Here is a 27,520-nt window from a genome sequence, read left to right on the forward strand (position 1 = left end):
CGTGGCACTGGTGGGACTGGGCTCCTGAAGCTGCTGTTTCAGGAGAAGCTAGCCCTGTGACTTCACTGCTCCCAGCTTGGCTTCCACCTCCGTGACAAGGGGCTGTCATCTTGCCTCCCGGAGCACCTAAAAGTTACCTTTTAGTGAGAACCACCCGCCCAGCAGTGTTTGGCCGTTTGCAAGTGTCTCACGTCTTGTCAGTTTTCCTGGTACCCTGTAGGGTGGGGCGGGAGGGGCTTTCATCCCTCTCATTTTACAACGAGGAAACTGGGGCTGAGGGAGGTTCAGAGGCAGCTGTCATTTACAGAGCATCCTGACGACCCTCTAAACACTGTCGTCCCTACACCACATCCACGTTACACCGACTGCCTCAGAGGGAAGCAGCAGCTTGCTGGGTGCCAGCTCCATACGGTCTCTGCAACAGTGCTGGGCTGTTCCCATTGAGCCTGCTAGCAAAGGGTCAGTGACCTGCCCTGGGGTTGAAAGAGAAAGGCCCTCATCCCTCTATTCTAAAATCCTTTCTACCAGATTAAGAAACAACACAGAAGAAGGCTTCTCGGAGCCGATTGGAATGAACTACAACAGTTGTTTTTATTTTTAAACGTAATTTTACTAACTGGGCTAAAAGGCACCAGAGGACTCTGCTTCAGTAGCTGGTGTGCGAGGGCACAGAGGGACCTTTGTTTGCACTGCACATTATCAGATGCAATAGCCCACGTGCGCCCATTAACCAAGCTAGCAATTTCCTCTTTTATTTCCATAGCGATCATGTGGCCAGAAAAATAATCAACAATGCATATGTTTGAGGGAGGGAGCCGTGTCCTGGGGGCACTTGGGCGCAGCTGGCCCGGTTTCTTAGAAGCAAGGGCTCATTTGGGGGCTCTCCTTAGCCAAATCGGTGCTTGCCTGGCCCTGGAACGGTGGTGGGGTGCTGCTCTGGCCCCCCATGGGACCTGGAAGATGGGCTGATTCAGAGGAGTTGGGATGGAGGACAGGACCCAGGATGGGGGACCAGGGTGGAGACCCAGAGGCCTCTCTGCATCAGATGCCAGATACATTTCTACCAAATGGATCGGTCCTCTCTGTGCACTGTGAGGGTCATGGGCGCAGAAAGCCTCGACGTGGAGGGTCCATGGAGATCCCATAAACAAGCTTTGAGGAGACAGACTGCTAACTAGGAGAACTGGGAGGCGTCACTTCTCTTACCTGTGCCTACATTTGTGCCCCTGTGAAATGCAAAAATTTCAACCAAGGTGATGCTTATGAAAAGCACTGCAAAGTACCCTGTAAGTGTCCAGTGTTAAGAGCAACGTGTCACTTAAAATCATGATTAAAAGTGATGTATTCAATAGTGATATATCAATAAATGGGTTTCCCAGCTGGCGTTAGTGGTAAAGGACCCGCCTGCCAATGCAGGAGACACAAGAGATGCTCATTCTATCCCTGGGTCAGGAAGATCCCTTGGAGGAGGGCATGGCAAACCACTCCAGTGTTTTTGCCTGGAGAATCCCATGGACAGAGGAGCCTGATGGGCTGTAGTCCATGGGGTTGCAAAGAGTCAGACATGACTGAAGCGACTTAGCACGCACGCATGCATGTCAATAAATATAAAATAACTAATAAAATTAAAATGGCAATTATAATGCCTCCAAAATGAATGGGACACCCCTTAGTGCTCAGTTGGGAGGGGCTTGGGGGGAGTGGAGCGAGGAGGGGGCATCCTGCCAGCTGAGTGTGTCTTCCACATCCAGGGCATCCTGACTGGGCTCAGATCAAAGAGTGGAAAGGAATGGTCCATTCTCTCACTCACAGAGCTCAGCTTAGCCCCCTCAGCCTTCAGTGCCCTCTACCTGGAGCCTGGAGGGTGCGTCAGAAGGCAGGTTCTCATTCGCTAGGTCTGGGTGGGGCCTGAGAGTCTGCATTTCTAACGAGCTCCTGGGAGATGCCCAGGAGCATGCGGGCCTCCGGTCACAATTCGAGTAACAACAGCTTAGAGCACCGGCTGCAAAGTATTTTGGGGGGTCTACCAATCCCACGACATTCAGCCAGGAAGGGTCCTGCAGCCACGTCAGTCTGGGAAGCCCTGCGTGACTCTAACTCTATCCCACAGCACGACAGAGGCTGTCTTTCTGCAACAAGAAGGAAACCAATTCTACCCAGTGGTTCTCAAAACAGTTTTGACCACAGGATCCTTTCCTTGCAGGGGAGACTTCTTAATGTGCTTGTGAAGTTTATTTATTTATTTTTTAAAGCTTTTCTGTTTTTGAGGATGTGGACCATTTTAAAAGTCCTTATTGAATCTGGAACAGTACTGCTTATGTTTTGGTTTTCTGGGCGCGAGGCACATGGGAATCTTAGCTCTCTGACCGGGAATTGGACTCGCACCCCCCTGCATTGGAAGCTGAAGTCTTAACCCCGGGACCGCCAGGGAAAGTCCCTACATCATGTGAAATTTACACCAGGAAGAGCGGCACACACTTTAGAGCCAGGTAGGCCTGGCTTCACGTCGCAGCTTTGCCACTGCCTAGCTCTGTGAACTTGGACTAGTGTCTTGATCTCCATGAGACTCAGTTTCCTCATTTTAAAGTGGGGACAAAACACTGACCCATAGGGTTATCGTGAGGATTAAATGAGACGCTTGCAAGTGCCTGGTGCACAGAAAGTGGGTAAGAAATGATGTTTCCCCATCTTTTCCTACAGTTTTTCTTGGGAATATATGGACGTTTTTGGCTTGAACTGGAAGTGAGGCTCCTGCCTTTTTGAGACCCACCAGTCTGGATGTGGTCCCAGCAGATTCATCACCCAGGAGGGGTGGGGGGAAGCAGGACGTCACTTCCTGTTTCCTCCTTCCCCTCTCCCTCCCCCACATGGATTTGCCTATATTATTTCTCCCTGTTAGGGCTTCTCTGGTGGCTCAGTCTTCAATGCAGGAGACCCGGGTTTTATCCCTGGGTTGAAAAGATCACCTGGAGAGGGGAATGGCAACCCACTCCAGTACTCTTGCCGGGAAAATCTCACGGACAGAGGAGCCTGGCAGGCTACAGTCCATGGGGCGGCAAGAGTCGGAGAAGACTTAGCAGCTAAAGCACCAGCACCGCCCCTCCCTCACATGTGACACCTCCCACGCCCCAGGCTGTCCTCTTTTCTCTTCCTGTGCCTGAAACAGACCCACACCCGAATTAGCCCTTCCTGACCAGGTGCTGCTCACAGAGGGGTGTTGCCCAGCCCCTGACATCTGCTAGCTGCTTCCAGCTTGGGTCACTTTGAATCCGAGTGGCTCGGCCAGAGGCCTGGGACAGGGGAGGCAGAACCACAGCTCCATGTTTTCTGGGAGTGGTGAGGAGTAAATGACATGATGGATGCTCAGTTCCTGGGATGAGCGACACTGGGGAAAGAAAGAGCTTTCCCTTCCCTTTAATTCTCGGGGGCAATGGTTTCATGACCGAGCCCTAAAAGCTCTTAGGAGCAGACCAGGTAACTTTATGCCACCTGACTTGGGGACGGGGATGACCAGAGAAGATGGGAGGGTATAGAGGTGTGAAATCTTCCAAAGGCGCGGAGGCCAGTGAAAGGAGTTCCTTCCTGCCTGTGTGTAAGGAGGGTGAGATGCAGACCCAAGCTACAGAGGCAGCCCTTACCCCCATCGCCCATCCCCGAGAGGGCCGGTAAGAATGCAGAGACTCAGGACAGATGCTCCAGCGCAGGCAACAGCAAGAAATACCAGTCCACACCCGAGGGACAGAACTGGGCCCAAGCCCAAGCGAACCCCCTGCCCGTTCACTCCACGAAAGAAGAGAAGAACGTGTCCTAGTGGCTCAGCCATGCTACAGGGCGGGGCCCAGGAGCTGAACGCAGGCCTGGGTCCCCCTGCCTCGAGGGAATGGTTAGAGTCGAGGATGGGAGCCTGCACTGGGGACCCAGAGGCCAGCCTCAGCCCGGGTCCTGACCCCGGGCCTTCTTCCCCCAAGCCGGGACCAGGAATGTGCTTAGGAGAGGGCCACGCAGGGAGGGATGCTGCTTCCAGGGAGGGAGAGGGGACCAGATCTGAAGCCAAGGTCACGTCCCTCTTCCGGGCTCACCGGGGATCAAGGCCCCAACGGTGACCGCTGCTGGTGGGAGCCGAGCTGGTTGCCCGGGGGTGGCTTCTCTCTTAAGCACGTGCCCTGTGTGTGAGAGGACGACCGTCCCCGAGCTGCCCATGCACGTCCAAGTCTGGGCCATCCCGAACAGGGAGAGCAAAGCCCAGAGCTGAGGTGGGGAGGCGCCCATCGCCCAAGACCGAGAGCTCCCCGGGGGCGGGGTGGGAGACGTACCATTGACTAGGCTGGTATTTGCACTATCTGCAGCATTTGAACCTGCCGCACCATCGGCCGCTGTGGGGGTGGGAGGGATGAAAAATGCAGCGGTCAAAATGGAGGAGAGCAGCAGTGCAGACAGCAGCAACAGTAGACGCGAACCAACGTGCGGGGAGTGACGTGACTGTGGTCGGAAACACACATCTCCGCCGGAAATCAAGAAACTCAAATGTGGGGGTGGGTGGTGGGTGGGTGAAACGTTCCCGTGGAGATGACACACAAGTCGGTGGGGAGAAACTCAGACATGGAGGGTCTTTGAAATAAAATATGGAGGATGATCAACGTGGGTAGGTGGGATGGTCGGTGTGAGGTCTGGACCCAGGCGTCCCGTTGGCCCAACCAACAGGGCAGGTCTCTCTGTCAGTGAGGATTCTATGAAGCTGCGGGAGGGCGCTGGCTGACCATCACGGCCAGAGGGACCCATGGCCAGGAGTCGATTCGGCACGGGTGCAGTAATAGCACTGACCGTTCCGAATGGGCATTTGTTGTGATGGTTGCTGTGTCCTGGAAGGACATCTTTCACTGCAGTGACCTCGGATGCGTGCGTCTGACTCAGGCCACTGCCCGTGGCCAACTCCTCCTTTCCTGACTGATGCTCAAAAGGCTGCCTTGGTCTTGCCCGTAGGAGATGTCCCACCACTTAAAATATGACATCAGGCATGTTGCATCTTGTACACGAGACAGAGAGGGTACTAGTGAGATTTCCTTAATTTAGAAATCAAAAATGATATGAGATGCTCAAATTCGCTCTGGCTGTTTGCTCTTGGGGTGGGGGGAGACGGGTTCTGTGGGAAGGAGAGGGAATAGATGCTGGGTGAGTTGGCCGTGCTGTGGGGCGAGGGGCTCTGTGGGGTCACGTGGGGCTGAGCGCACATGGCGTGCGGCTGTCTGGGATTTGGAGGCAGTGGGGGCACCATCTGCCCTGGAAGCACTGGAAGGGCAGCGTGGGGTGCTGGCCTGTCCTGTGGGGCTAGCAGCACATGGGGCCACAGAGGAGTTTTGGGGTTGGGGGCAGAGCCCCCAGCCATCGGGTACCCTTCTAGCTGTGTGCTGGGGGTCTGGGGCCAGGGCTCAGGGGTCAATGGCTGCTGCTACTTCTAAAAGCCCCTTCTACCCTGGGGGGTGTCTTACTGTACCTGGTAGCTGAAGGCCATCCCCCTTCTTCACACCTGTGTGATGATTTTTGAGACATGTTAATGAAGGAGAAGCATGTACAGCCACATACACGCCCGCCCACACATGCACACACACACACACACACACTCTGACATGCCCAGAGTCATCCTGAAATGGAGGGCTGTAAGCAGTGTCCCTGGTGGGGGTGATGGGATGGAAGTGCTAAGGGGGTCCAGCCCTGGGAACCCCCCGGGTCTGCTCTCAGGGGCCTGAGAGGCTGGGCTGCCCCTCATCTTCCTCTGCCATGTCCCCTCCATATCCCACCTCTTCCTTCTGCACTGCTGTCCGCATCTCGTCGATGGGGCAACATTCAGCGAGGGACTCTGACCCATGATGGGCAGAAGAGGCCTGTTTTCTTATCGGCATTTTAAAAAACACCAGTCTGGCCTGTGGGAGCTTCTGGGCATTTCTGCCCCTCACCCGGGCCCCAGCGAGGCCAAGGGAGTGGGCACAACTGCTACATCCTGCCCAACTGCCTGTACCGGGGGCCGCTGGTGGCCACAGCTGCTACCTCACTGTGTGGACGCTGTCCTGACGCGCTCTGTGCCTCATGGCCAAGACTTGTCCTCAGTTTCAACCTCAGCTCGCACAGATCACAGCTTACTGCCATTGTTCCTGCTGCTGCGGCAGCCATAATCTTAGGAGGACCCCAGTAGGAAACAGGTTTTGGCCCTGGGAACAAGTAACCTTTGATTGTGTCCCAGGCCAAGACTGGCTGACCTCTGAGAGCTGGAGGTTAGTCCCGTTGTCCCTAAAACCAAAAGCGGGGTCTTCTACTATCTCATCTCCTTCCCCTGGGTTCCAGAAGGTCTGGATGTTGGGGACCCTCCTCTGGGGCTTGGGGAAGGAGACAAAGGACTGAAGACTTTGTGAGAGGGGGAGGGTCCCCAAGACCGAGTGTGAATGTCGGGTAAGTAGCTAGCTGTTTTGGACCAGAGGCTGGATGTTAGATTTGGGCCTGGTCTGATGGGATTGGGGCTCACGTCTCCCAACCAGCCCTCCTATGCTCTGAGAGGCACTTCTAGCCCAAGATGCCAACCTGCTGCACCAAGGGGAGCCCACGGAGTGAGGACATTTGCTTCTGGGAGAGGAGGAGACAGAACTCAGCTGAGATGGCAGCTCCAGGGGCATCAGAGAGGGGCTCACAACAGATGGTTTGGAGGCACCTTCCCCAGAAGCTCCCCTATCATTTCTGGATAGAGTCTCCACTGAGTGTGCAGCTCTGCCCAGTGGAATTGAGAGTAGTGAAGGAATGTGCCCAGGTGGGGTTTCCTACTCAATATCAGGGCTGATGATGGGACCAGGTCACACTTGAGGCTGGAGACTGAAGAAAAGGCTCTGCACCTTTGGCCTGGCTCGGAGGGGAAGGGGGGCCCCCCCATGACATGACTCGACAAGACAGAGACTGGGACAAGACCCTGGAGATGGAACAGACAGAGCCTCCTGGCCCAAGCAGGGCCTCGAGGATGCAGGAGGCGACTGTTGGCACAGGGTGTGGACATAAAAGGCACTCAATAACTCACTTGTTGAGTGAAAGAATCAACAAAAAAAAATGTGGCCTTAAGAGCTCCTCTCCTGGTCCATGAGGGGGCTGGGCTTACCTTTCTTGTCTTTCTTCTCTTCCTCTTCACCACCGGCCCCCAGCAGGGTAAAGATAATGCCAGTCTGAGAGTTCACACCCACGGCAGTCACCACCATCCGTCCAGAGCCCTCCATCACGTGGGTACCTAGGGATGGGGATGAAAGCCAAGTTACCATTGCACAGCCCAGACCCCCTCCCCCAAGGAGTGGGAGGAATCTGGTCCCAGTCTGCTCCTGGCAATCTGCCTGTCGAGGTCCTGGGGCACCACCTGCAGTGAAGCTTTAATGTGTATCATCGTAGTGGGTCCTTTAAAGATGACTATACCTTGGGACAGTGCTATGATGAGCCAGGTTCTCAAACACTGCTGTACTCAGCTCTTAGGCCCCTGGAAAGCTCAGGCTTATCCTCTCCTACCCATTCCTGGTGAGTTCCTTCCTCTCTCTTCTCTCTCCCCATTCCTCCTCTCCCTGCCTTACAGGTCAAGCAGGGACCACCCTTGTCTTTTCCTTTATTGATATATCTAGAACCATACCTCATTCTACTTAATTCTGCAACAGCAAGAAAAATGCCAATTAAGCCCTGGGCAGGACTGCCTAAAATGAAGTCCACTTCCTCCCCAAAGATCTGAGGAAAGAATTCAGCGCTCCGAGAACTTGGATGAGGAAACAATGAAATCTTTATTTTCACAGACATCAAACTGAAATTTAGCATTTTTCCCCCATTAAGAACAAAGGCAATAAACTCCAGGAGTGTCAGTGGTGCCCACAACACCATTACACATGTTACAAAAATCACAGTTTTTAAAAATATCTCTTTATTTTTGAAATAAAGAAAAATATCTCTTACTTTTTGAAAGTGAAAGTGGAAGTTGCTCAGTCATGTCCAACTCTTTGTGACCCCATGGACTATACAGTCCATGGAATTCTCCAGGCCAAAATACTGGAGTGGGTAGCCTTTCCCTTCTCCAGTGGATCTTCCCAACCCAGGGATCGAACTGGGGTCTCCTGCATTGCAAGTGGATTCATTACCAGCTGAGCTATCAGAGGTGCCAGCAAGATAAGATACTTTTTAGGCTTATGCTTATTTTATAACTAAGGCTGTTATTATATTGATTGCTGGATCTCATTATTCAGTATACTAATAAAGAAACACATATGTTACTATAGCACACATTTATTCTTTTAAAATTACTTTAGCTATTTCAATATAATTGACTTCCTTTGTGATCCAAGGTATTTCATGTATTTCAAAGCTTTATTCTGAATAGGGGTGGCCGACCCCTGGCTTCATCTCAGAGGAACCAGAGATCAAATTGCCAACATCCGCTGGATCATGGAAAAAGCAAGAGAGTTCCAGAAAGACATCTATTTCTGCTTTATTGACTATGCCAAAGCCTTTGACTGTGTGGATCACAATAAACTGTGGAAAATTCTGAAAGAGATGGGAATACCAGACTACCTGATCTGCCTCTTGAGAAATTTGTATGCAGGTCAGGAAGCAACAGTTAGAACTGGACATGGAACAACAGACTGGTTCCAAATAGGAAAAGGAGTACGTCAAGGCTGTATATTGTCACCCTGTTTATTTAACTTATATGCAGAGTACATCATGAGAAACGCTGGACTGGAAGAAACACAAGCTGGAGTCAAGATAGCCAGGAGAAATATCAATAACCTCAGATATGCAGATGACACCACCCTTGTGGCAGAAAGTGAAGAGGAACTCAAAAGCCTCTTGATGAAAGTGAAAGTGGAGAGTGAAAAAGTTGGCTTAAAGCTCAACATTCAGAAAAAGAAGATCATGGCATCTGGTCCCAGCACTTCATGGAAAATAGATGGGGAAACAGTGGAAACAGTGTCAGACTTTATTTTTCTGGGCTCCAAAATCACTGCAGATGGTGACTGCAGCCATGAAATTAAAAGACGCTTACTCCTTGGAAGGAAAGTTATGACCAACCTAGATAGCATATTCAAAAGCAGAGACATTACTTTGCCAACAAAGGTCCGTTTAGTCAAGGCTGTGGTTTTTCCTGTGGTCATGTATGGATGTGAGAGTTGGACTGTGAAGAAGGCTGAGCGCCGAAGAATTGATGCTTCTGAACTGTGGTGTTGGAGAAGACTCTTGAGAGTCCCTTGGACTGCAAGGAGATCCAACCAGTCCATTCTGAAGGAGATCAGCCCTGGGATTTCTTTGGAAGGAATGATGCTAAAGCTGAAACTCCAGTACTTTGGCCACCTCATGCAAAGAGTTGACTCATTGGAAAAGACCCTGATGCTGGGAGGGATTGGGGGCAGGAGGAGAAGGGGACGACAGAGGATGAGATGGCTGGATGGCATCACTGACTCAATGGACATGAGTCTGAGTGAACTCCAGGAGTTTGTGATGGACAGGGAGGCCTGGCGTGCTGTGATTCATGGGGTCGCAAAGAGTCGGACACGACTGAGCGACTGAACTGAACTGATGATGACCCTGGACCTTCCCAGGAGTCCATGGTACAAGAAAAGTTACAAACTCCCTTCCGAGAATTTTAGATTTTTCAAACTGGGTTCCAAAGGGTCCTGGAATTCTTCCAGGGGCCTGAGGGGAACTGTGGGGAAGGAGGGAGGGAGGCCTTTGAGCAGAGTAGCTCCACTTTTACTCATCTTCGGGGTCTTTGTTGTCAACTTCTTCTTGACAAGTGGGCACTCTGCTTAGTAAAGAACCTAGGGAAGTGAAGTTTGGCCTGTCAAGCGCTTGTCTTTTTGTGATTTTTCCTTTTTACTGCTCTGGCTAGAAAATCCTCTATACGAGCATGTAGCTCCTCCTCCAGCAGAGAGGTAAGAATCCAGTCCTGCATGGTATAGGGTCTCCAGCCGTCCTCAGGCCGCACAGGAAGAATTATATCTGGTCTATCAGACAGGCGGCCATGACCACCAAGCCCAGACACCAAACACCCCTGAATACTTGTTTCTCAAACTCCTTCTGCTGTTTTCAGATTTTCCTTGTTTCCACTTACGATCAATGGTCGTTTCTTCCTGTTTTCAGGGTCACTTGTCACTAAAGGCCTTCTCCTTGTTCTCCCAATTTGCTTCAGACTTGAAGTCTAGGTGGACAGACTCATTAGAATTGCATGTAAAATAAGAGTCAACAGGTTCTAAGTCGGGGCAGAAAGCACTTTCCTTAAAGCAAGGAATCTATTTTCATGTTTCAAGAGGTTTTGTCCACTCCTTTCCTTTTTCTTCTAGGACCTGAGCCATGTTTTGAGATGGTGTCTGTGCGTGTATATGTTTTGCACACATGTCTGGTTGTGTGTGTGTGTGTGCGTGTTTGTGGGGCTCCAGCCATTTGGCCTCTAGGATGTCAGGATCTTAAAGTGCTTTACAGACAGACAGATATCCTCCAGTAAGTTCCTTTGAGGTGGTAAAAGTTGGTTTGTCCATCCATGAAGGGCAAACGAAGTCATGAAGACTCCCAGAGGCAGCCTGGAGCTTAGCAAGCCGTACCAGAATCCAGGCTCTCAGGTGATGCCCTCTGCGACTGGCTCCATGCCCATCCCCAGGCTCCGCGCCCATCGCCAGGCAGGCAACAGTGGGGACCACAGAAAGCTCTCGAACACTGACTCCAGGCTGGAAGGCCCAGGCCTGGTGTCTTCCCATCACAGGCAGACGCCGGAGCGCACTCTCCTCACGAGGGGCACACGCACGACCTGGGCCCCATTATGGGGCTTTGGGAACTACAGTGACTTGCTGACAACAAGCTTTCTCAAGCGCGGGCTCAGCTCGTGTGGGGGCTGGCAGGATGGACTATTACGTATCAGCTATATTAGATGAGGAACTAAGGCGCAGAGAGGTCACCTGTGGGTGGTGTGAGGTCACTGCAGATCTTTAAAGGGGAGGGGTGAGCACACTTCAGTGCACTCACAGGGCGTAGACGGCAGGGACGGAATCAGCACGACCTTCTGCAGGACACCTATTCCACGCCAGGCCCCGTGCCCTCACCCCGATCCTAACCCCAACCTTAACCCTGACCCTTCACGTGCAATCATCTCGTCAGCTCTCACGCTGGCCCTCAGCTGGCAGAGGAGAAACCCGGGGCTCTGGGAGGAGTGGCCCGTCCAGGGTCCCTGGCTGGTGAGGGACAGAGCCCCCTGCTGGGTTGGTCAGATGCTGCACTTCCTCAGAAACAAGGCCACACACTGGTCCCAAACACGTTCGTGAAAAAGTTGGCTCGGCCTGGGTGTCGACAGAGAAGCCGCTCCCCACCTCCCCGGCCCTGGGCGGGATGGAAAAAGACACAGGGGGCCAATTTCCACCCAAGATAATCAGACCCCAAATCACCTTCTGATCTAATCACTCCCAGCTCAGCAGGGAGCTGGCAGCTCTGCACCAGGAGGCAGGGAGGAGGGGGGGAAGGAAGAGGAAGCCAGAGAGGCGGCCTCTGGACACGGGGACACGGGGACACAGGGAGGTCGGGGAGAAGGGCCGGCCACCTCCCACCCAGCCCCGGGGGTCCTCCAGGCCTCCGCATTGGAGGGGCCAGAGGAGTCGGGGGCATCACCTCCCCCTCTGGTCCCCCCTCCCTCCACACCTCAGCAGCACGCCCAGCCTCAGCTCTGACTACCGTCCCCCAGCTCAGACACCCTCCACAGCTCCCCAAAGTCCAGACGCCTTCATTAGCAACCCTTGGGTCAGCTCTCACCCTTCTCTGAGCCCTGGACCACCGACTCCAGCCACGCGCCCCCTCCCTGGGAGCAGCACTGGGAGCGGCCCTTCCGTCCCGCCGCCGACCCCAGCCCCACGCCCATTTCTGCTCACACAGTTATCACAGCCTGAATGCCCTTCTTCCACTTCTTGTCCAAAACCTCCTCTTCAAGGCTCAGGACAAACGCCCCTCCCCTCAGGTGACTTCCTTGACCCCCACAGAAGGATGTCACCTCTCTGGTCTCCTCTGCCGGCAGTCTCCCCAGGGGCTGCCTCCTAGCCCCTGAGCCCCTGGGGGCAGGATCCAGCGCATTTCCTCTGCCTCCCACAGCTCTGTTGCCACTGCTGCCTCATTTTCTGTATTTTTCTTGGTGGGCACATGTTACATTCACAACGGAGGACCCACAGCCCCTCCATAAGCCACTTCATGGTTTTACAAAGGGTCGACTTCATCCAGCCCAGCCCTCCTCCCCACAGCTCCCTGGAGCCTCCCCTGCGAGGACCTCAGAGCCTGGCTGCCCCTTCCTGCCAGAGGAAGAACCAAGTGGACCGGGCCACCCAGCTCCAGGATCCCCTGCAGGGGACGAGGTTTAAGCCCAAGGGCCGAAGCTCCAACAGTAAAACCAGAGGCATATAAGCCACAGGTCTGTGGGTGTGGACAGAGACCCTTTTAGGGAGGGGCATCCTGACTAGGCTGTGCACCAAGCTCCCATGTCCACGGTCCTCTGGACACCATCCTGTGGCCCCCACCTCCTCTAAGTCCCCAAGGAGCCCCTCAGAATACACTGCCTAGGGGATGGTCAATGGAGAGGGCCCTGGGCTGAGGAGGGAGGGCCCTGGGAATCAGTCTGTGGTCTGCTTCTGGTTTGCTGAGTGACCTGAGGCCAGCCCTCTCCTTGGTGGACCTCAGTTTTGTCCTCTGTTAGAGGTCTGGCTTCAGTCATCGCCTCTCAGCAGTGAAGTCTGGGAACCCAGGTCTCCTGGAGATGAGGGTCCCTCCCGGCTGGAGGAGGGCAGCCTCTATTAAAGGCAGCATCTCGGGGACTCTGGAGGGGCGGGCGGAGGCTGAGCGGACAGACTGACCACGAGTCGCTCCCTGTCCGGGCTGTGCTTGTTCACTCGACGGATGGGTGTGGTGGGGTCCCGCTCTGTGCCAAGGGGCTCCCGGTGGTCCCTGTCCTCCACCGGCTCACAGTGTAGTTGGGGGAGCAGACAGGCACACAGATGAGCAACAACACAAGACAACAGAGACCCAAGGGCCTCTAGACCAGCGGGAGCAGGGAGGGCTGGGGCCCCGCTCAGGCAAAGGCAGGAGACGGCCACGGATCAGCTGGGCTGAAGCTCAGGGCTCATGAAGGGAGCGGCAGCCTGAGCAGAGGAGGGCTGCAGGGTTGGGTGTCTGTTTGGGGTTCACTGGGGAGCCACTGGAGGTGTGCTGAGGGAGGGAAGAAGAGAACCACTATGCACAGAGGGTCTCTCTGTGCCCCACACTCTGTGGCCTGCTCTTCCCTCTCGGTGGCCATGGACCCTGGTGAGGTCACCATCGTCACCCGCATTTCAAAGCACATTGCTTGGGCAGCTGGGAGGCTCAGGCTCCTATTCTCTCCCCCTTGCTGGGGGTGGTGGGGGGTGGGGCTTGTGCACAAAATCCGAGGCAGGGCTCTTTGGGGACACGGCCCCGAGGAGTGAGAGGGAAGCAGGTGAGTCAGGGGGAGCCGTGTCAGCACCCATCTGTCCGTCCATCGGTGAGTCAGAAAGGAGCCTGGACCCCGAGAACTCTGCAGGCTCCAGCCAACAGGATGGCCTATCCAGGCCCCCCACCTGAACCTTCATCTCGTCCCCCTGGAGGTGATTTCTGAGCTGGCAGCAGAGTGTGGGCCAGAACCTACCCGACTGCAGGCTCAAAGCCCACCTCTGCCTCAGACTTGCCCCAGACCTGGTCCAGATGGCATCTCAGGGCACAGGCTCTGGAGATGACAAGTGGGTTGCACTGAGGCCCTGCGGGCAGGCCTAGTGAAGCCTAGCTTTATGAAATGAAGCTTCTGAGCACAGAGAGGTCAAATGGCTGAGAGGCTGCACAGCACACGAGGCACAGAGCTCCTCACCCTCCAGGCTTTGACTTCCGAAGCCTCTCTCCGGACAGGGAGAGTGGAGAGGCCGGGCCATCTCAGAGGCCTTTGCCTGAGAGTAGAGACGTGAAGAAGGATGGAGGCCCTGTCTGGGAGTTATCACCTGCCTCCAGCAGAGCACCAGGCCAAGCCCATGCGGTTCCCGGCCCAGATGTGGTGCTGTCGTCGTTACTGTTACCGACGCGGTTAACAACAGCAATAACTCAGGCCCACGAGCACTCCAAGTCGGCAGAGCGTTGCAGCACCCACGAGCCCGTCCCCCTCACAACAACCCAGTGAGGCAGGCCTTGGTGCGAGTGCCAGCCCCGGCCCCTCCGCCCACCTGTGGCCTCCCTGGCTCAGAGAGGTTGAGCGATGGCCCAGGGTCACAGCTGTGAGAGGTGAGCCGGGACTTGAACCCGTGCTCTATCCACTACACCCCGCTGCCTCTCGTGGAGAAGAGGCAGGGTAGTGTAATGGAGAGAGCGCGGGCCGCGTGGCAGACGGGGCCTCCCTGCAGTCACGGTGTCGTCCTAGGCTCCCCGGCGGCGGCAGTGGCGGCAGGTCCGGCTCCCCGTGCCTGGCCTTGCGCTCAGCGGGCAGGGTGGGCAGCGGGCCCCAGAGGGTTGTCGAGGTCCTGGGTTACCTCGTGCCGTTCGGGCTCTGGTTCCAGGGTAAGGGAGGAGGGAGAGGGGGGTCCTGCAGGGGGCTGAGCCGAGGGTCTGCTGGGGGTGGGCGTCGCGGCTTTTGAGGACAGCGTGCTGGTCCTGCCTAGTCTTCGGTTTCCTGTGGCATTCACTGTGTGTGTGTGTGTGTGCGTGCGCGCGCGCGCTTGTGGGTGTGTGTGTCGGTGTGTTCATCAGTCCTTTCTGACTCTTTGTGACTCCATGGACTGTAGCCCACCAGGTTCTTCAGTCCATGGGATTTTCCTGGGAAGGATACTGGAGCGGGTTCCCATTTCCTTCTAAAGGGGATCTTCCCGACCCAGAGACTGAACCTGCGCCTCTTACGTCTCTTACACTGGCAGGTGGGTTCTTTACCTCTAGCGCCACGTGGAAAGCCAGGCTGCAAAGAGGCAAGTCTGGGCATTTATTTCTAATAGGAGGGATCACTGCTTTCATGGGGGTTCATGACCCAGAAGGGCTAAAAACCACTGGCTTTCCAGGAAACGCTGCAGATCTGCTCGGTGTTAAGGGAGTCTGAAGAAGCAGGATGTCTAAAGGCTGCAGGGCATCTGCGCCGGGCCCCAGCCTGGGGGATGCTGTGGGGACTGGCAGTACACGTGAACGAGGATGGTATGTCTGGTGTGCTTCCTGAGTTGACAACTGTGCTGTTGTTACTCATGAAAATACCTTTTCTCGGGAGACACACCTGAAGGAGGAAGGGGTCCTGACAAGAAGAGCGTATGGCTCCTGAGAGCGAGGGCAGCGGAAGGCCATAGCAGTTTTATCAGAGGGAGGGCATGCAGGCGTTCATTATGCTACTCCTGCAACTTTTCTGAAAGTTTGAAATTATTTTAAAATACAAAACTAGAAAAAAAAAATAGGCTGAGTTCATGGGCCCCTGCACTCCAGGGCCCATTTGCATGCTGTCTGACCCACACAGACTTTTAAAGAATTGAAATTTCCCCCCAACATCTTAACCAATTGTACGTGAAGTGTCTGAAACTCTGGGTCACCTTGCAGAGTGGACATCACAGCCACACTGGTGGCATGTGGGCGGGCAGCAGGGGGAGAAGGTGACACTGGGTTTGTTGCCCACCACCACCCCCACCCGGCCCCGTGGACAGAGGATCGCCCTGAGATTCCTGCTCGTCTGCTCTGCCCAGGTAGAAGACACTGCAGACACAGGCCTGCGTCCTCCTGTCTGTGCTCGGGGCTTTAGGATTTCCTTTGTGCCCTGAGTGCTAGAGATACAGCTGAATCTTCCTGAAGGCTGGTCTGCCCCCATTTGTCAGATGGGGAGACTGAGGCCCCAAGGGGCCGAGGTCATAGCGGGAGCTGATGCAGAGCAGGAACTGGGGGGTTCTGCCTCTGTGTCTGATCCACATCACACAGCGTCTCACAAGCACACCATTCACAAAGGATAGTCCCACTGGTTTAGGCATGTGGTCCCCAAAACAGCCCTGTGCCTAGGCAGATGTGGGGGGGCCCGGTGACTACACAGACGTGGACCTGGAGGCTCAGAGACAAAGCAACCTGGCCAGGGTCACGGGCTGGGCCACTGGACCCAGAACCAAGCATTATTTGCCTTCCTCAAGGCTGAGCCGGGAGGAGGAAATGGCAACCCACTCCAGTATTCTTGCCCGGAGAGTCCCGTGGACAGAGGAGCCTGGTGGGCTGCTGTCCACGGGGTTGCACGGAGTCGGCCATGACTGAAGTGACTTAGCATGCATGCATGCATTGGAGAAGGAAATGGTAACCCACTCCAGTGTTCTTGCCTGGAGAATCCCAGAGACAGATGAGCCTGGTGGGCTGCCGTCTATGGGGTTGCACAGAGTTGGACATGACTGAAGCAACTTAGCAGCAGCAGGCTGAGCCAATGTGCTCGATGCGATGTGTGTGTGTGTGGGGTGGGGGTGGTTCCTCAACTACCATGAGGACCCTGCAGGTGCCCCCAGGCTGGTCTCTCTGTATTTTCTGAGGGTCATCTGACCAGAAGGCCCAGCAAAGCCTCTAGCACAGGGGAAGGGTGTAAGAAGTCTAGTCATGTTCCCACTCCCCAAAAAAGAGTGCCCAAAGGACAGTTATGCAGAGTTGAGAGCATTGGGGAAGACAGCAAGCCAGGGGGACTCCCTGGAGAAGGCAGGCTCATGCAGGCTGTAGGTGGGGAGGGGTTACACGATGGAGAGACAGGGCCAGCCCAGAGAGGGGGAACGGTGACACATTCAAGATGAAGGAAGAGGTGGGAAAAGGACACATAAGCTGGAGTTGTTCTCCCATTTTACAAGTGAGGGAACACAGGCTCAGAAAGAAGCTTGTCCAGGGCCTCCCAGCCAGTGAAGGGCAGAGTTGGGATTTGAACCCAGGCCTAAGTCACTCCCAAGTCCAGGCTCCTTGGGAGGAGCAGGGAAGGGACCCAGCCCACCATGGGCATCCCTCTGGCTGCACCATGCTAGGTAAGGGCCTCACCTACGTCACACACCAGGATATCGCTATTGTCCTCACAGGTAAACCGAGGCTCAGAGAAGTGAAGCGACGTGCCCAAGGCCACAGAGTGAGTTCACTCCAGAGCCCAGATCTGGCTCAGCCTGGCTGAACTCTGCTCTTTCTATTACGCAGTGCAGCCTCCCTCTTCACTCTCACACACACTGCCTGAACCCTAAGGGGTGCAGGGCCTGGGGTGGAGCTGGGCAGACCTCCTGGCAGCCTCAGGCCTGGGCTCCCACACACTTGGACCGGCCAAGGATGGAAGAGCCCATAAATGTGAGACCTGTTAGATTTGTTTGGGTGGCGGGACTGTGGATAGTCTCGCTGTTTATCTGAGATGCTCTGCGCAGCACAAAACTCAATCAGCATGACAGCCTGTGCCCAAATGGCCGAGTGTTGTGTGATGTCGCGGGCCAACACAAGGGTCCCAGGCGGTGCTGGGGTGCAGGCCAAAGGTGCAGACTTCGTGGAGGAGGGGGCACTGAGCAGATGGGCAGGAGTTAAATGTGCAACGAGAAAGGAAAAGGGCCACCTGGGAGGAGCAAACGGCCCCAGTAGAGGCAGGGCAGAGGAAAGGAAGTAAGGCGGGTCTGTAGCAGAGGTGCGGGTGAGGACGGGTGCACTGAATCTGTGACTCTCACCACAGGGAGGGGCATTGAAGGCAGTGTCTGCTCAGGGCTCTGGCCTCCTCTACAACCACCCCACCCCCAGTCTGTCCAGGCCCTACATACATACAATCAGTGGCGGGGAACTCACTACCACACAGGCAGCCTCTTTTGTTCCTAGAATGGTTCTGACTGTCACAGAATTCTCTCCCCAGTAAGCTTGCTTTCCATCGGGCTGACTACGCCCCTCTCTCACCGTCTTTCCCCCGGAACTTGGGCTGAGCCGCCGCCCTCCCTCCCCCTCACATTTCAGGGTGTCGGCTGCAGCTCAGAGTCCATTGCATTTTCTCGAGTCTAGTTCGCCCTGCACTCTGGCCACCTTTCATGGGTCCTGACCCTCCCTGGGTGTGTGGGCTCTGCAAACTTGATGGGCACACTTTCCGTACTGCAACAGGACAGAGCTCCAGGAAGCCTGCTAGAAACCTCCCATCAGATTGCCAGCAACGAAGTGTCAGCACAAACCGACCGAGATCCCCTGGCCTCGGCACACCCTCTCTGTTCTGCCCACAAAAGACATCACAGGAGACCCTGGCTCCTGTTTCCTGACACCCAGAGGCCCAGGGTCTCCTCCATTTGTCTTGACTTCCCTCCAGGTGGATAGATTGAGACTAGAGTGGCTGACCCTACTTGGGCTGGCCAGCCGACTTCCCATCCACCTCTACCCTATTGCTCTTTTCCAGGGTCTCCACATCTGTGCCCACCCTCATGGCTGCGTGCTGATGCTTCGTTCAGGTCAGTGATCCTGAACATTTTCTCTCCCCAGCCTCCTGCCAGGGAACTACCTCTCCTCTCCTCCAAACTGTCTGGAACCTTCATTTCCCATCCACTCATGCCCAGCACCTCCCTTCGACTTGCACTGAGCCTCATAACCCACGGAGTCACTTCTCTCAAGGGTAACCACCTCTCTGACAATCACTTCAGCTCAGAGGTCAGAACCAAGGCCATAGGGCGATGACCATTTACTGAGCTCCCACGTGGCCCTGAGTTCCCAGAGGGCATTTATGGCTTTCCATGATCACTCGGCCAGACCCCCGGCCCTTTGCACTTACTGTCCCTCTTTCTGGAATGCTCTTTCTCTCACTGCTCTGCCTTTAGCTCAAATGCAACCTCTTCACACACGCTTTTCCCTGATCAACTAAGATTCCCATCCCCTTCCTCAGGGTCTCTTTCTCACTACAATGATGTAATGTCTTCACCTGACTTATCCCTATCCGAAACTGTGGTACATATCTGCTTGTTTGTTCCTTTCTTGTCAGTCTCTTTTACCAGATTCTAAGCTTCAGGAGGGCAGGCACCTTGCTTGTTCCATGAACCACTGGCACACAGTAGGTGCTCCATAAGTGAATAATTGAATAAGTTCTTGATAAATAAATGCCCCAGACCCGATTCTCAGTTCTTTTCACCATCATACCCTGTAGACATGCTCCTCTTCCTCTTTGTAATATTTCTAGGAAATTCCACCCTCCTTTAGACCGCTGTGCCTCTGCTAGGAGGACCCTTTCTCCACAACTCTGCTTGGTGGGCTCCTACTGATCCTTTAAAACCCCGCTCAATTCTACCTCTTCTAGATGGTTCTGTTCCCTTGGTTTCCTCACACCTTCCTCACTCCTCTTCTATGGACTTAGCTGTTTGCAAGTCTACTCCCTGCCTCCATGCTCCTGCTTACTCAGGTTGGAGGCCTCCAAGGGTGGAGGGTGAGTCTGGATCATCGTGGGGTCAGGGAGGGAGGTATCTCACTGCTCAGCCTGGCTCAGAGCAGCTGCTCAGATGATGTGTGCTGAGCACTGCTGGACAGGAATGCCTTTTTGGTGTCCTGTTCGGAGAAGGTATTTCACCTGACTGGTACCTCGCCTCTGCAGGGTCACCCCTCCTCTCTTGCCATCCCCACTGCAGCAGTCAGACCAAGATCTTAAAAATGTAAACGGGATCAGCTTACTGCTAATTCTAGAGAGCACTCATAACATTCAGAACATTTATGAACTCTTGAGCACGGCACACCAGGCCTGACATCTGACCCCTCCATCTTGCTCCCAGTCCTGCCTCAGGGCCTCTCCACTTCACATTCCTGCTGCCGGTATACTCATCCTCTGGAAAGTTGGAAGACCAGCTCTGTGTCATCATTCACACCTCAGCTTACAGGCCTCCTCGACCTCCCCAGCCAGCTGTACTCCATTGTCCTGTTTTATTTTCATCAAGTATCTATCGTTGCTGTTATTCAGTTGTTCAGTCATGTCTGACTCTTTGCTACTCCATGTACTGCAGCACGCCAGGCTTCCCTGTTCTTCACCATCTCCCAGAGTTTGCTCAAAGTGATGTCATTGAGTTGGTGATGCCATCCAACTATCTCATCCTCTGTCATCTCCTTCTTCTGCCCTCAATCTTTTCCAGCATCAGGGTCTATTCCAATGAGTTGGCTCTTCACATCAGGTGGCCAAAGTACTGGAGCGTCAGCTTCAGCATCAGTCCTTCCGATGACTGTTCAGGGTTGATTTCCTTTAGGATTGACTGGTTGGCTATCCTTGCTGTCCAAGGGACTCTCAAGAGTATATCTATTACTCTCTGGAATTTTCACACTGTCTGACTCCTAACGATACCACAAGCTCCTCAAGGCCGGGGCCTCATCTGTCTTAGGTCCCAGCCCCCAGACCAGTGCCTGGCACACAGTATGCCTCTAAAACAATGGTCACCAGACTGGTTCTTTCTTGTCCCTAATGGGAATAGACTTCCATGTTCAACTTTCAGAAAACCAATTCGCTAGAAGGTAAGTTCCATGGTGGCGGGGAGGGCAGGAATTCATTGTCAGTTTTATTCACTGGGCTCACCCCAGGGCCTGGAGAAGTACTGAGTACACAGTAGACTTAATGTATGTGTTCTGGGGAAAAGGAGGGAATTCTTGATTGGGGCCGAGCTGGCCAGAGATTTGGAGCCAAAGACCAAAGGCTCTGAGACCCTCCAGCCTCATCAAGGGGATACGGGCGCCCCCGGGGAACGGGGGCAGGAAGCGGTGACGGGAGTGACCCACGGCGGCCGCAGCTCACCTGACAGCAGCATGGGGTCCTTGTCCACCGACTTGCGCACCTGGTCAGACTCCCCCGTCAGGGAGCTCTCATCGATCTTGAGGTCGTTGCCCTGGATGAAGAGGCCGTCAGCAGGGAGGAGGTCGCCTGGTGGGAGGAAGGGCAAGGGGGGCCGTCAGCAGGGTCTCAAGGGCTGGAGAGGCTGGAATATTCCCTTCAAGCAGGATTGCAAGGAGGAGTCGCCTTCTGGAACAGGCTGCCTGGCGCTCCCAGGGTGCAGGAACCAAGGTGGCATCCATCACAGGCCAATGGGCAGCTGAAGCCTGGGGCCTGGGTGAAGGGCAGGGGGCCTGGAGCGCTGAGGTCGGGTCCTGCCTCTATCTGAGCTCAAGGGGGCATGTCCCTCAGTTTCTAAGGTGCTTCTCTTGGCATGGCATGGATTTGGGGCCCAGTTTTCTCAATGACTCATTCTTCTTTGGCCTCAACTATGGTTTGGGGAAATTCTTTGGGAAGGGCCTGTCTTGACTAGGCTGAATAGACCCCAAGACAGGAATATTATCGGAGGATAATACGGCTGGTGAGAAGGGGTCCTCCAACCTTTCCCCCTTCTCTTACCTCTACTTACCTAGGACATATCTCAGCTAAATCCCCTTTGGCACCAGCCTGCTCACTTTCTCCATGGCAGCATCACGGGCCTAGAATGTTTGCTCATTCGTGTCCACTCCTTATAACACCTTCTCTAGCACAACAACCATCCACCAACAGCCAAATCAGAGAAGGGAAAGGGAGTTCCCTTCATCAACCCACTCTGAGTGTTAGTGTTCCTTGGTGTGCTGGGCTGAGAAGTCATCTGATGATGTTATCTCAGCTTTGAGCTGAGATCAACTAGTAATGTCTGCTAAGGGTAGCCGTTTGGAGAGTGGTGGTACATGTGTCATGCATTTGCCATTTTATGGTTTAAATACATTCTGGAATCCTACCTCCTCCAGAAATGAGCCTTCCACCTCTCCAAGAAGCTCAGAAAATATTTTAGCTTGGGGTCAGCCTTCAGGAATCCACCCTCTGCCCTGGGCCTGCTTCTCTGGGTCTGCCTGGCCCATTCCCACCCCTGCCTGGACTCCAGTTCTAGCACCCAGCTCAACAGTGGGGTCACTTACCATATTTTACCTGGGCGATGTCCCCAACCACGATCTCAGCCACAGGGATCTGGACCACCTGGCCGGCCCGGACCACAGTGAACTTCTGCTCCTGCTCAATGCGGCTCTGCAGGCCCCGGAACTGCTTCTCTTTGCTCCAGTCATTGAAGGCGGTGACCAGGACCACGCAGATGACCGACAGGAGGATGGCAGCCCCCTCGATCCAGCCCGCCTCTGCCTCCCCTTCATCCTCTGCCCCGCCCTGGGCCGTCGCACATCCTGCACAGAGCGGAAGGAAGCAGGCAGGGCGGGTGAGCCAGGCAGAAGGGGCCTCATGGTAATCTACAGTGCAAGTGCTTTAGGGTCTAAAAGGCAGCTTTGCTGACATCCTTTCCTTCCATTCTTCCAGCAACTGTGAGGCAGGCCTCTAGGCTGGGGCGGGACCTGCTCTCCAACAAGCTGGGTCCGAACCCTGCTGCTGCCCCTTTCTGGTCCTGGGTAAGTCCCTGCCCTCCCTGAGCTGCAGTGTGCTCATCTGCAAAGCGGGAGTCACTGAGGCCAGGCTCCAGGGGAGGAAGGTAAACCTCCAGGCAGCGCTCGGCACACAGGAGGGTCTTACTGGATCTGAGCCTCCAATACACAGTGAGGATACTGATACCCTGAGCCACTTGTGTGACCTACAGTCTGATGACTACATGGTACCTACAAGGGCAAGAAAGTAGAGGTGTGGGTTCCTTTCACCACTCGGAGCCACCAGACCCTGAGAACACCTCCTGCTGCTCTGGGGCAATCAGGGGAAAGAGAAGAGGAAGGGCAAGAAAGAGAGGTGTGGGTGGGTCCTGCTGAGGTCACCTCTGGGCTCCCTTGGACTGGGGCAGGGACAGGATCTGGGGATTGTGACCACAGGATCTGGGGAAACTGCAACTGCCCTCCTCAGACCCAGGGCTTTCTAAGGTGTGTCTGCTCACTGTCTGTGTGACTTTGGGGAACCCACTTGGCCTTCCCTCTAACTGTTGATCAGTAAACTGGAGAAACTACTTCTGAGGTGGTTACCAGGGCCTGGCATCAAATACGGACTCTCAAAACTGGTCAAGTCACAAACATTTTCTAAGCACCTATTATGTGCTGGGCACTCTGCTGGCTCTCTGGCACTAAGGGAGCTGTCACGGCAGGGAGCTGGGAGCAGGGATTATGCCTATCCTAGCCCTGCCATGAAAGTGCTTTGTGACCTCCAACAAGTGTCTAGAGGTCTCTGAGCCAAGAAAGCAGACAGGGAGGGGTTCTGGGTACTGCAGGGCAGTCTAGTGTTAGTCCGTCACCAGCACTGTTTTACGGCTTCCCAGGTGGCACTAGGGGTCAGGAACCTGCCTGCTAATGCAGGAGACATAAGAGATGCGGGTTTGACTCCTGGGTTGGGAAGGTCCCCTGGAGAAGGGCATGGCAACCCACTCCAGTATTCTTGCCTGAAGAATCCCATGGACAGAGGAGCCTGGGGGGGTGCTACAGTTCATAGGGTTGCACAGAGTTGGACATGACTGAGCAACTTAGTACACAGCATCACTTTACACGTAACTGATGCAGCCTACGTCTGCCATGGTGGGGGTGGTCCAGGCACCATGGAAGGTTCAGAGCGCAGGCTGGGGCCTGGGTGTCAGGGAGGAGTGAGTCACAAAGTTCAAGAACTCCGTTCTGTAGGAGAAGAGTGTATTCAGCTGCCCTTGTCAACCCACTGTGGCCTAAGCTGGTGTCTCAGCTAGAAGAAGTGAAGGGCAGTAGAAACAACCAGAAGCTTGGCGTTCCAAACCCAGCCCTCCTGCCACCAATCTGTGTGACCTTAGGCAAGTCCTTCCCCTCTCTGGGCCTTGGTTCCCATCTCGCTAGGATGGAGGCGACTCCAGGCATCTGAGAGCAGGGTTGTGGGGCACCACTCCGGGAGCCTGATCTGTGTTCCCACTGACCCCCTCTCCCCGCTGCCCGCTGAGTTCTAAGCTTGCACTACACAGGGTCACCTGAGGTCACTTATCCGGGTGGCACTGACTCAACCTGGTCCCTTTCTGAGGAAAGGCAGCCGACGGACAGGCACGCGGGCTCGGGGGCCAGAACGCCTTGGTCTGAGTCACGGTTCTGCCGGTTCCCGGAGTCTGCCCTCGCAAGTCATTTAGCAGCTCGGGGCCTCGGTTTCCTGGGTAATAAGAGTATCTGCCCACAGGGCTGTTGTGAGGGTCAAGTGAGTATCAAATGAACTTTTACCCTAAAAGCTCCCAACTAGAGGTGGCTCTAAAAACAGTAAGAATTACCCTCCTTATCATGCTTTTGTGTTGCGCCCTTAGCTTTGTTCGAACCTTATGCAAGAAGCAGTGTACCATCTTCTTCTCTATTTTCTACAAAATTTCTGCAAAGAATGCTGCCCATTATGCATCTCTCATAATGGCCTGGGCTTCCCAGGTGGCACGTGGTAAAGAATCCACCTGCCAATTCAGGAGATGTAGGAGACACCGGTTCAATCCCCTGGATGGGGGAAGATCCCCTGGAGGAGGACGTGGCAACCCACTCCAGTATTCTCGCCTGGACAATCCCATGGACAGAGGAGCCTGGTGGGCTACAGTCCATGGGGTCGCAAAGAGTCGGACACGACTGAAACAACACAGCACGCTCGCACATAAGGTCCTGTGTGTAAGTTCATCCCACAATTCATTGTCAGGGGGTGTACTATCTTCTCAAAGAACTACCTTTCCTCCTAACTGATAACTTGAGCTATGCAAATCACCCCAATTCACTTTCTGCTTTGGTTGCCAGGCAGTTCAAAGTCAAATTTATATCTCAATCAAGGGAGCAAACTTATTTGCTTTAAATCCTCTTTGGAAAGAGGTGATGCAGAAAAAAGGAATCAACTAGTAATATTCAGTTCAGTTCAGTTCAGTTCAGTTCAGTTGCTCAGTCATGTCTGACTCTTTGTGACCCCATGAATTGCAGCACGCCAGGCCTCCCTGTCCATCACCAACTCCTGGAGTTCACTCAAACTCATGTCCATCGAGTTGGTGATGCCATCCAGCCATCTCATCCTCTGTTGTTCCCTTCTCCTCCTGCCCCCAATCCCTCCCAGCATCAGAGTCTTTTCCAATGAGTCAACTCTTTGTATGAGGTGGCCAGAGTACTGGAGTTTCAGCTTCAGCATCATTCCCTCCAAAGAAATCCCAGGGCTGATCTCCTTCAGAACGGACTGGTTGGATCTCCTTGCAGTCCAAGGGACTCTCAAGAGTCTTCTCCAACACCACAGTTCAAAAGCATCAATTCTTCGGCGCTCAGCCTTCTTCACAGTCCAACTCTCACATCCATACATGACCACAGGAAAAACCATAGCCTTAACTAGACGGACCTTTGTTGGCAAAGTAACGTCTCTGCTTTTGAATATGCTGTCTAGGTTGGTCATAACTTTCCTTCCAAGGAGTAAGCATCTTTTAATTTCATGGCTGCAACTAGTAATATTAGGTAAAAAAAAAAAATTAAAGGCAGCTGACCAGATAGACTTGGTTATCCAGTTTTTCAGGAAATTTTGGCATGGGAGAGAGTGGGGTAGCAGCTGTACAAGGAACCTCAGGGACCACCTCCTCGTTTGGGCAAATGAGGCCCATAAAGACTATTTCCTATATTTAGTTCTCACTTTTTATTTGCTTGCCTGAAGCAGTGAACCTAGAAGGATCATCTATTTATGAAGCACATTAAGATGCCTAATAATAATTAATAACAAAGTATTTGTACTTTTCTACTAATGCAAATCAGATTATAAAAATCTAACAGCAAAACAATATATCTTATGTAATCCTACATAGCCCGTGGCTTATGTGTATATATTTATCAGTCTGCCTGTCTTTCTATTTACGTATAGATGTGTAGAGGGATTCAGGCTTAAAAACCTTCGCCATGATAAAGGGAAGCTGCATGGAGTTGGTGCAGTCTAGCCCTTGGCAGGTGCTCAGTATTTGGAATGAAAGGAAGAATGGAGGCTGAGGTTTTCTTTTCTTAAAATAGAAGTCTAGTTGATTTACAATGTCATGTTAGTTTCCGGTGTATAGCCCGGTGATTCAGTTATATGTACATATCTATTCTTTTTCAGATTCTGTTTCCTTATATGTTATTACAAAATATTGAGCGGCGTTCCCTGTGCTGTACAGCAGGTCCTGGTTGGTTATCTATTTTAATGTCTATTAGTGTGTATATATTAATCCCAACCTCCTCACTTATTTATGAGGTTTTCCATTAGGGCTCCCAAGTCCTGACTGAGAAAGTAGGTTTACTCCAGAACCCTCCCTGGGTGAGTGGGGCAGTACTTCTTCCACCCACCAAGCAATGGCCCCATTCAGAACCCAGGGCACATTTCAGGATGTCCTCTCAAGCCCGAGATGCGTCACGTGGCCAAGCGTGCTCAGCATCAGCCCCACCAGGGTGTGCTGGCCCTGAACCAAGCAAAGGATCGTGGCTGAGAGTCCTCCTCCTGCAAGGCACCGAGTGTGAGATCCCCGCCTCACACTTGCAGGGAAGGAAGCCCAGGGTGGTCCCCCGACAGCGGCAGCAGGCCCAGCATCTTTGGGCGCCCTCTGTGTGCCAGGCTGTCCACATGCCCCTCCACCACCTCCTTGTTAGAGCCCCTCCAGGTGAGGTCTGTTGCCCTGTTTAGCAGATGGGGAAACTGAGATTCACAGAAGGAAAGTGACTTGCTTAAGGGCCACACACAAACAGGATGTGGCCGTGCTCTGAAGTTTGCGATCCCTGTTCCAGAATATCAGCTGCACAGGGCTCTGACGTCATCATGGCTTTTCTCACAGTTGGGGGCCTCTGGGAGCCCAGTGTCGGAGCTGAAACAGGATCACGCAGAAGCTAGAGCACCCAGAGGGCAAGGGGCCCGAGGCTGACACCGTGTCCGATGGAGCATGGATGCTGCCCATAGGTGGGCGATTCGGAGGGTCTGTCGTCAGCTGTGAGAGTGAGGAGCCCACAGAGAGCAGCTGGATAGAAGTTTGGGGTCACTCTTCCTTGGATTCCATTCAACATAACCAGAGAGTGGCCATAAAGAAAGGCTGAGCGCCAAAGAATTGATGCTTTCAGAACTGTGGTGCTGGGGAAGACTCTTGAGAGTCCCTTGGACAGTAAAGAGATCAAACCAGACAGTCCTAAAGGAAATCAACCCTGAATATTCACTGGAAGGACTGAAGCTGAAGCTCCAATACTTTAACCACCTGATGTGAAGAGCTGACTCATTGGAAAAGACCCTGATGCTGGGAAAGATTGAAGGCAGGAGGAGAAGGGGACGACAGAGGATGAGATGGTTGGATGGCATCACTGACTCGATGGACATGAGCCTGAGCAAGCTCTGGGGGATGGTGAAGGACGGGGAAGCCCGGGGTGCTGCAGCCACGGGCCGCAAGGGCAAGGAATGGGACACGACTGAACGACTGAACAAGAGCGTGGTCTGGGCAGTGGTGTCTTTAACAAGCCCCACCGCAAAATCTCGGGGCTCTTTCTTAGCTGGGTGACCTGGAGCAAGTTAATGCACTTCCCTGTGCCCAAGGCACATCTTTAAAATGGGCGTAATCATGGCCCCTATGTCATGGGGTTGTTAGGAGGACGGTATCTCGGCCTGGAGTTCGGCACACTA

At 53.9% G+C, this 27,520-nt stretch overlaps 1 protein-coding gene and 1 non-coding gene across 20 annotated transcripts in view; both read right to left on the reverse strand.

The window, feature by feature from the left end:
• ATP2B2 (ATPase plasma membrane Ca2+ transporting 2) overlaps positions 1-27,520 on the reverse strand; it is a 381,296-nt gene that overhangs the window by 60,750 nt on the left and 293,026 nt on the right. For 12 of the 19 annotated variants that reach the window (XM_024982981.2, XM_024982969.2, XM_059879835.1 and 9 more), the window contains 5 exons: positions 21,889-22,146; positions 20,753-20,878; positions 7,133-7,258; positions 5,492-5,524; positions 4,314-4,373 (listed from right to left, as the gene is read on the reverse strand). In XM_024982981.2, the coding sequence (XP_024838749.1) occupies positions 4,314-4,373; positions 5,492-5,524; positions 7,133-7,258; positions 20,753-20,878; positions 21,889-22,146 (603 nt within the window). The remainder of the gene's footprint in view (positions 1-4,313; positions 4,374-5,491; positions 5,525-7,132; positions 7,259-20,752; positions 20,879-21,888; positions 22,147-27,520) is intronic. The other 7 variants (NM_001191245.3, XM_059879841.1, XM_024982980.2 and 4 more) reach the window with 2 other exon arrangements.
• MIR885 (microRNA mir-885) lies at positions 14,318-14,391 on the reverse strand. The gene has a single exon (NR_031224.1). It is a non-coding gene; the product is annotated as a microRNA mir-885 (primary transcript).

Source organism: Bos taurus, chromosome 22 (assembly GCF_002263795.3).
Source record: "Bos taurus isolate L1 Dominette 01449 registration number 42190680 breed Hereford chromosome 22, ARS-UCD2.0, whole genome shotgun sequence".
Lineage (NCBI taxonomy): Eukaryota > Metazoa > Chordata > Mammalia > Artiodactyla > Bovidae > Bos > Bos taurus.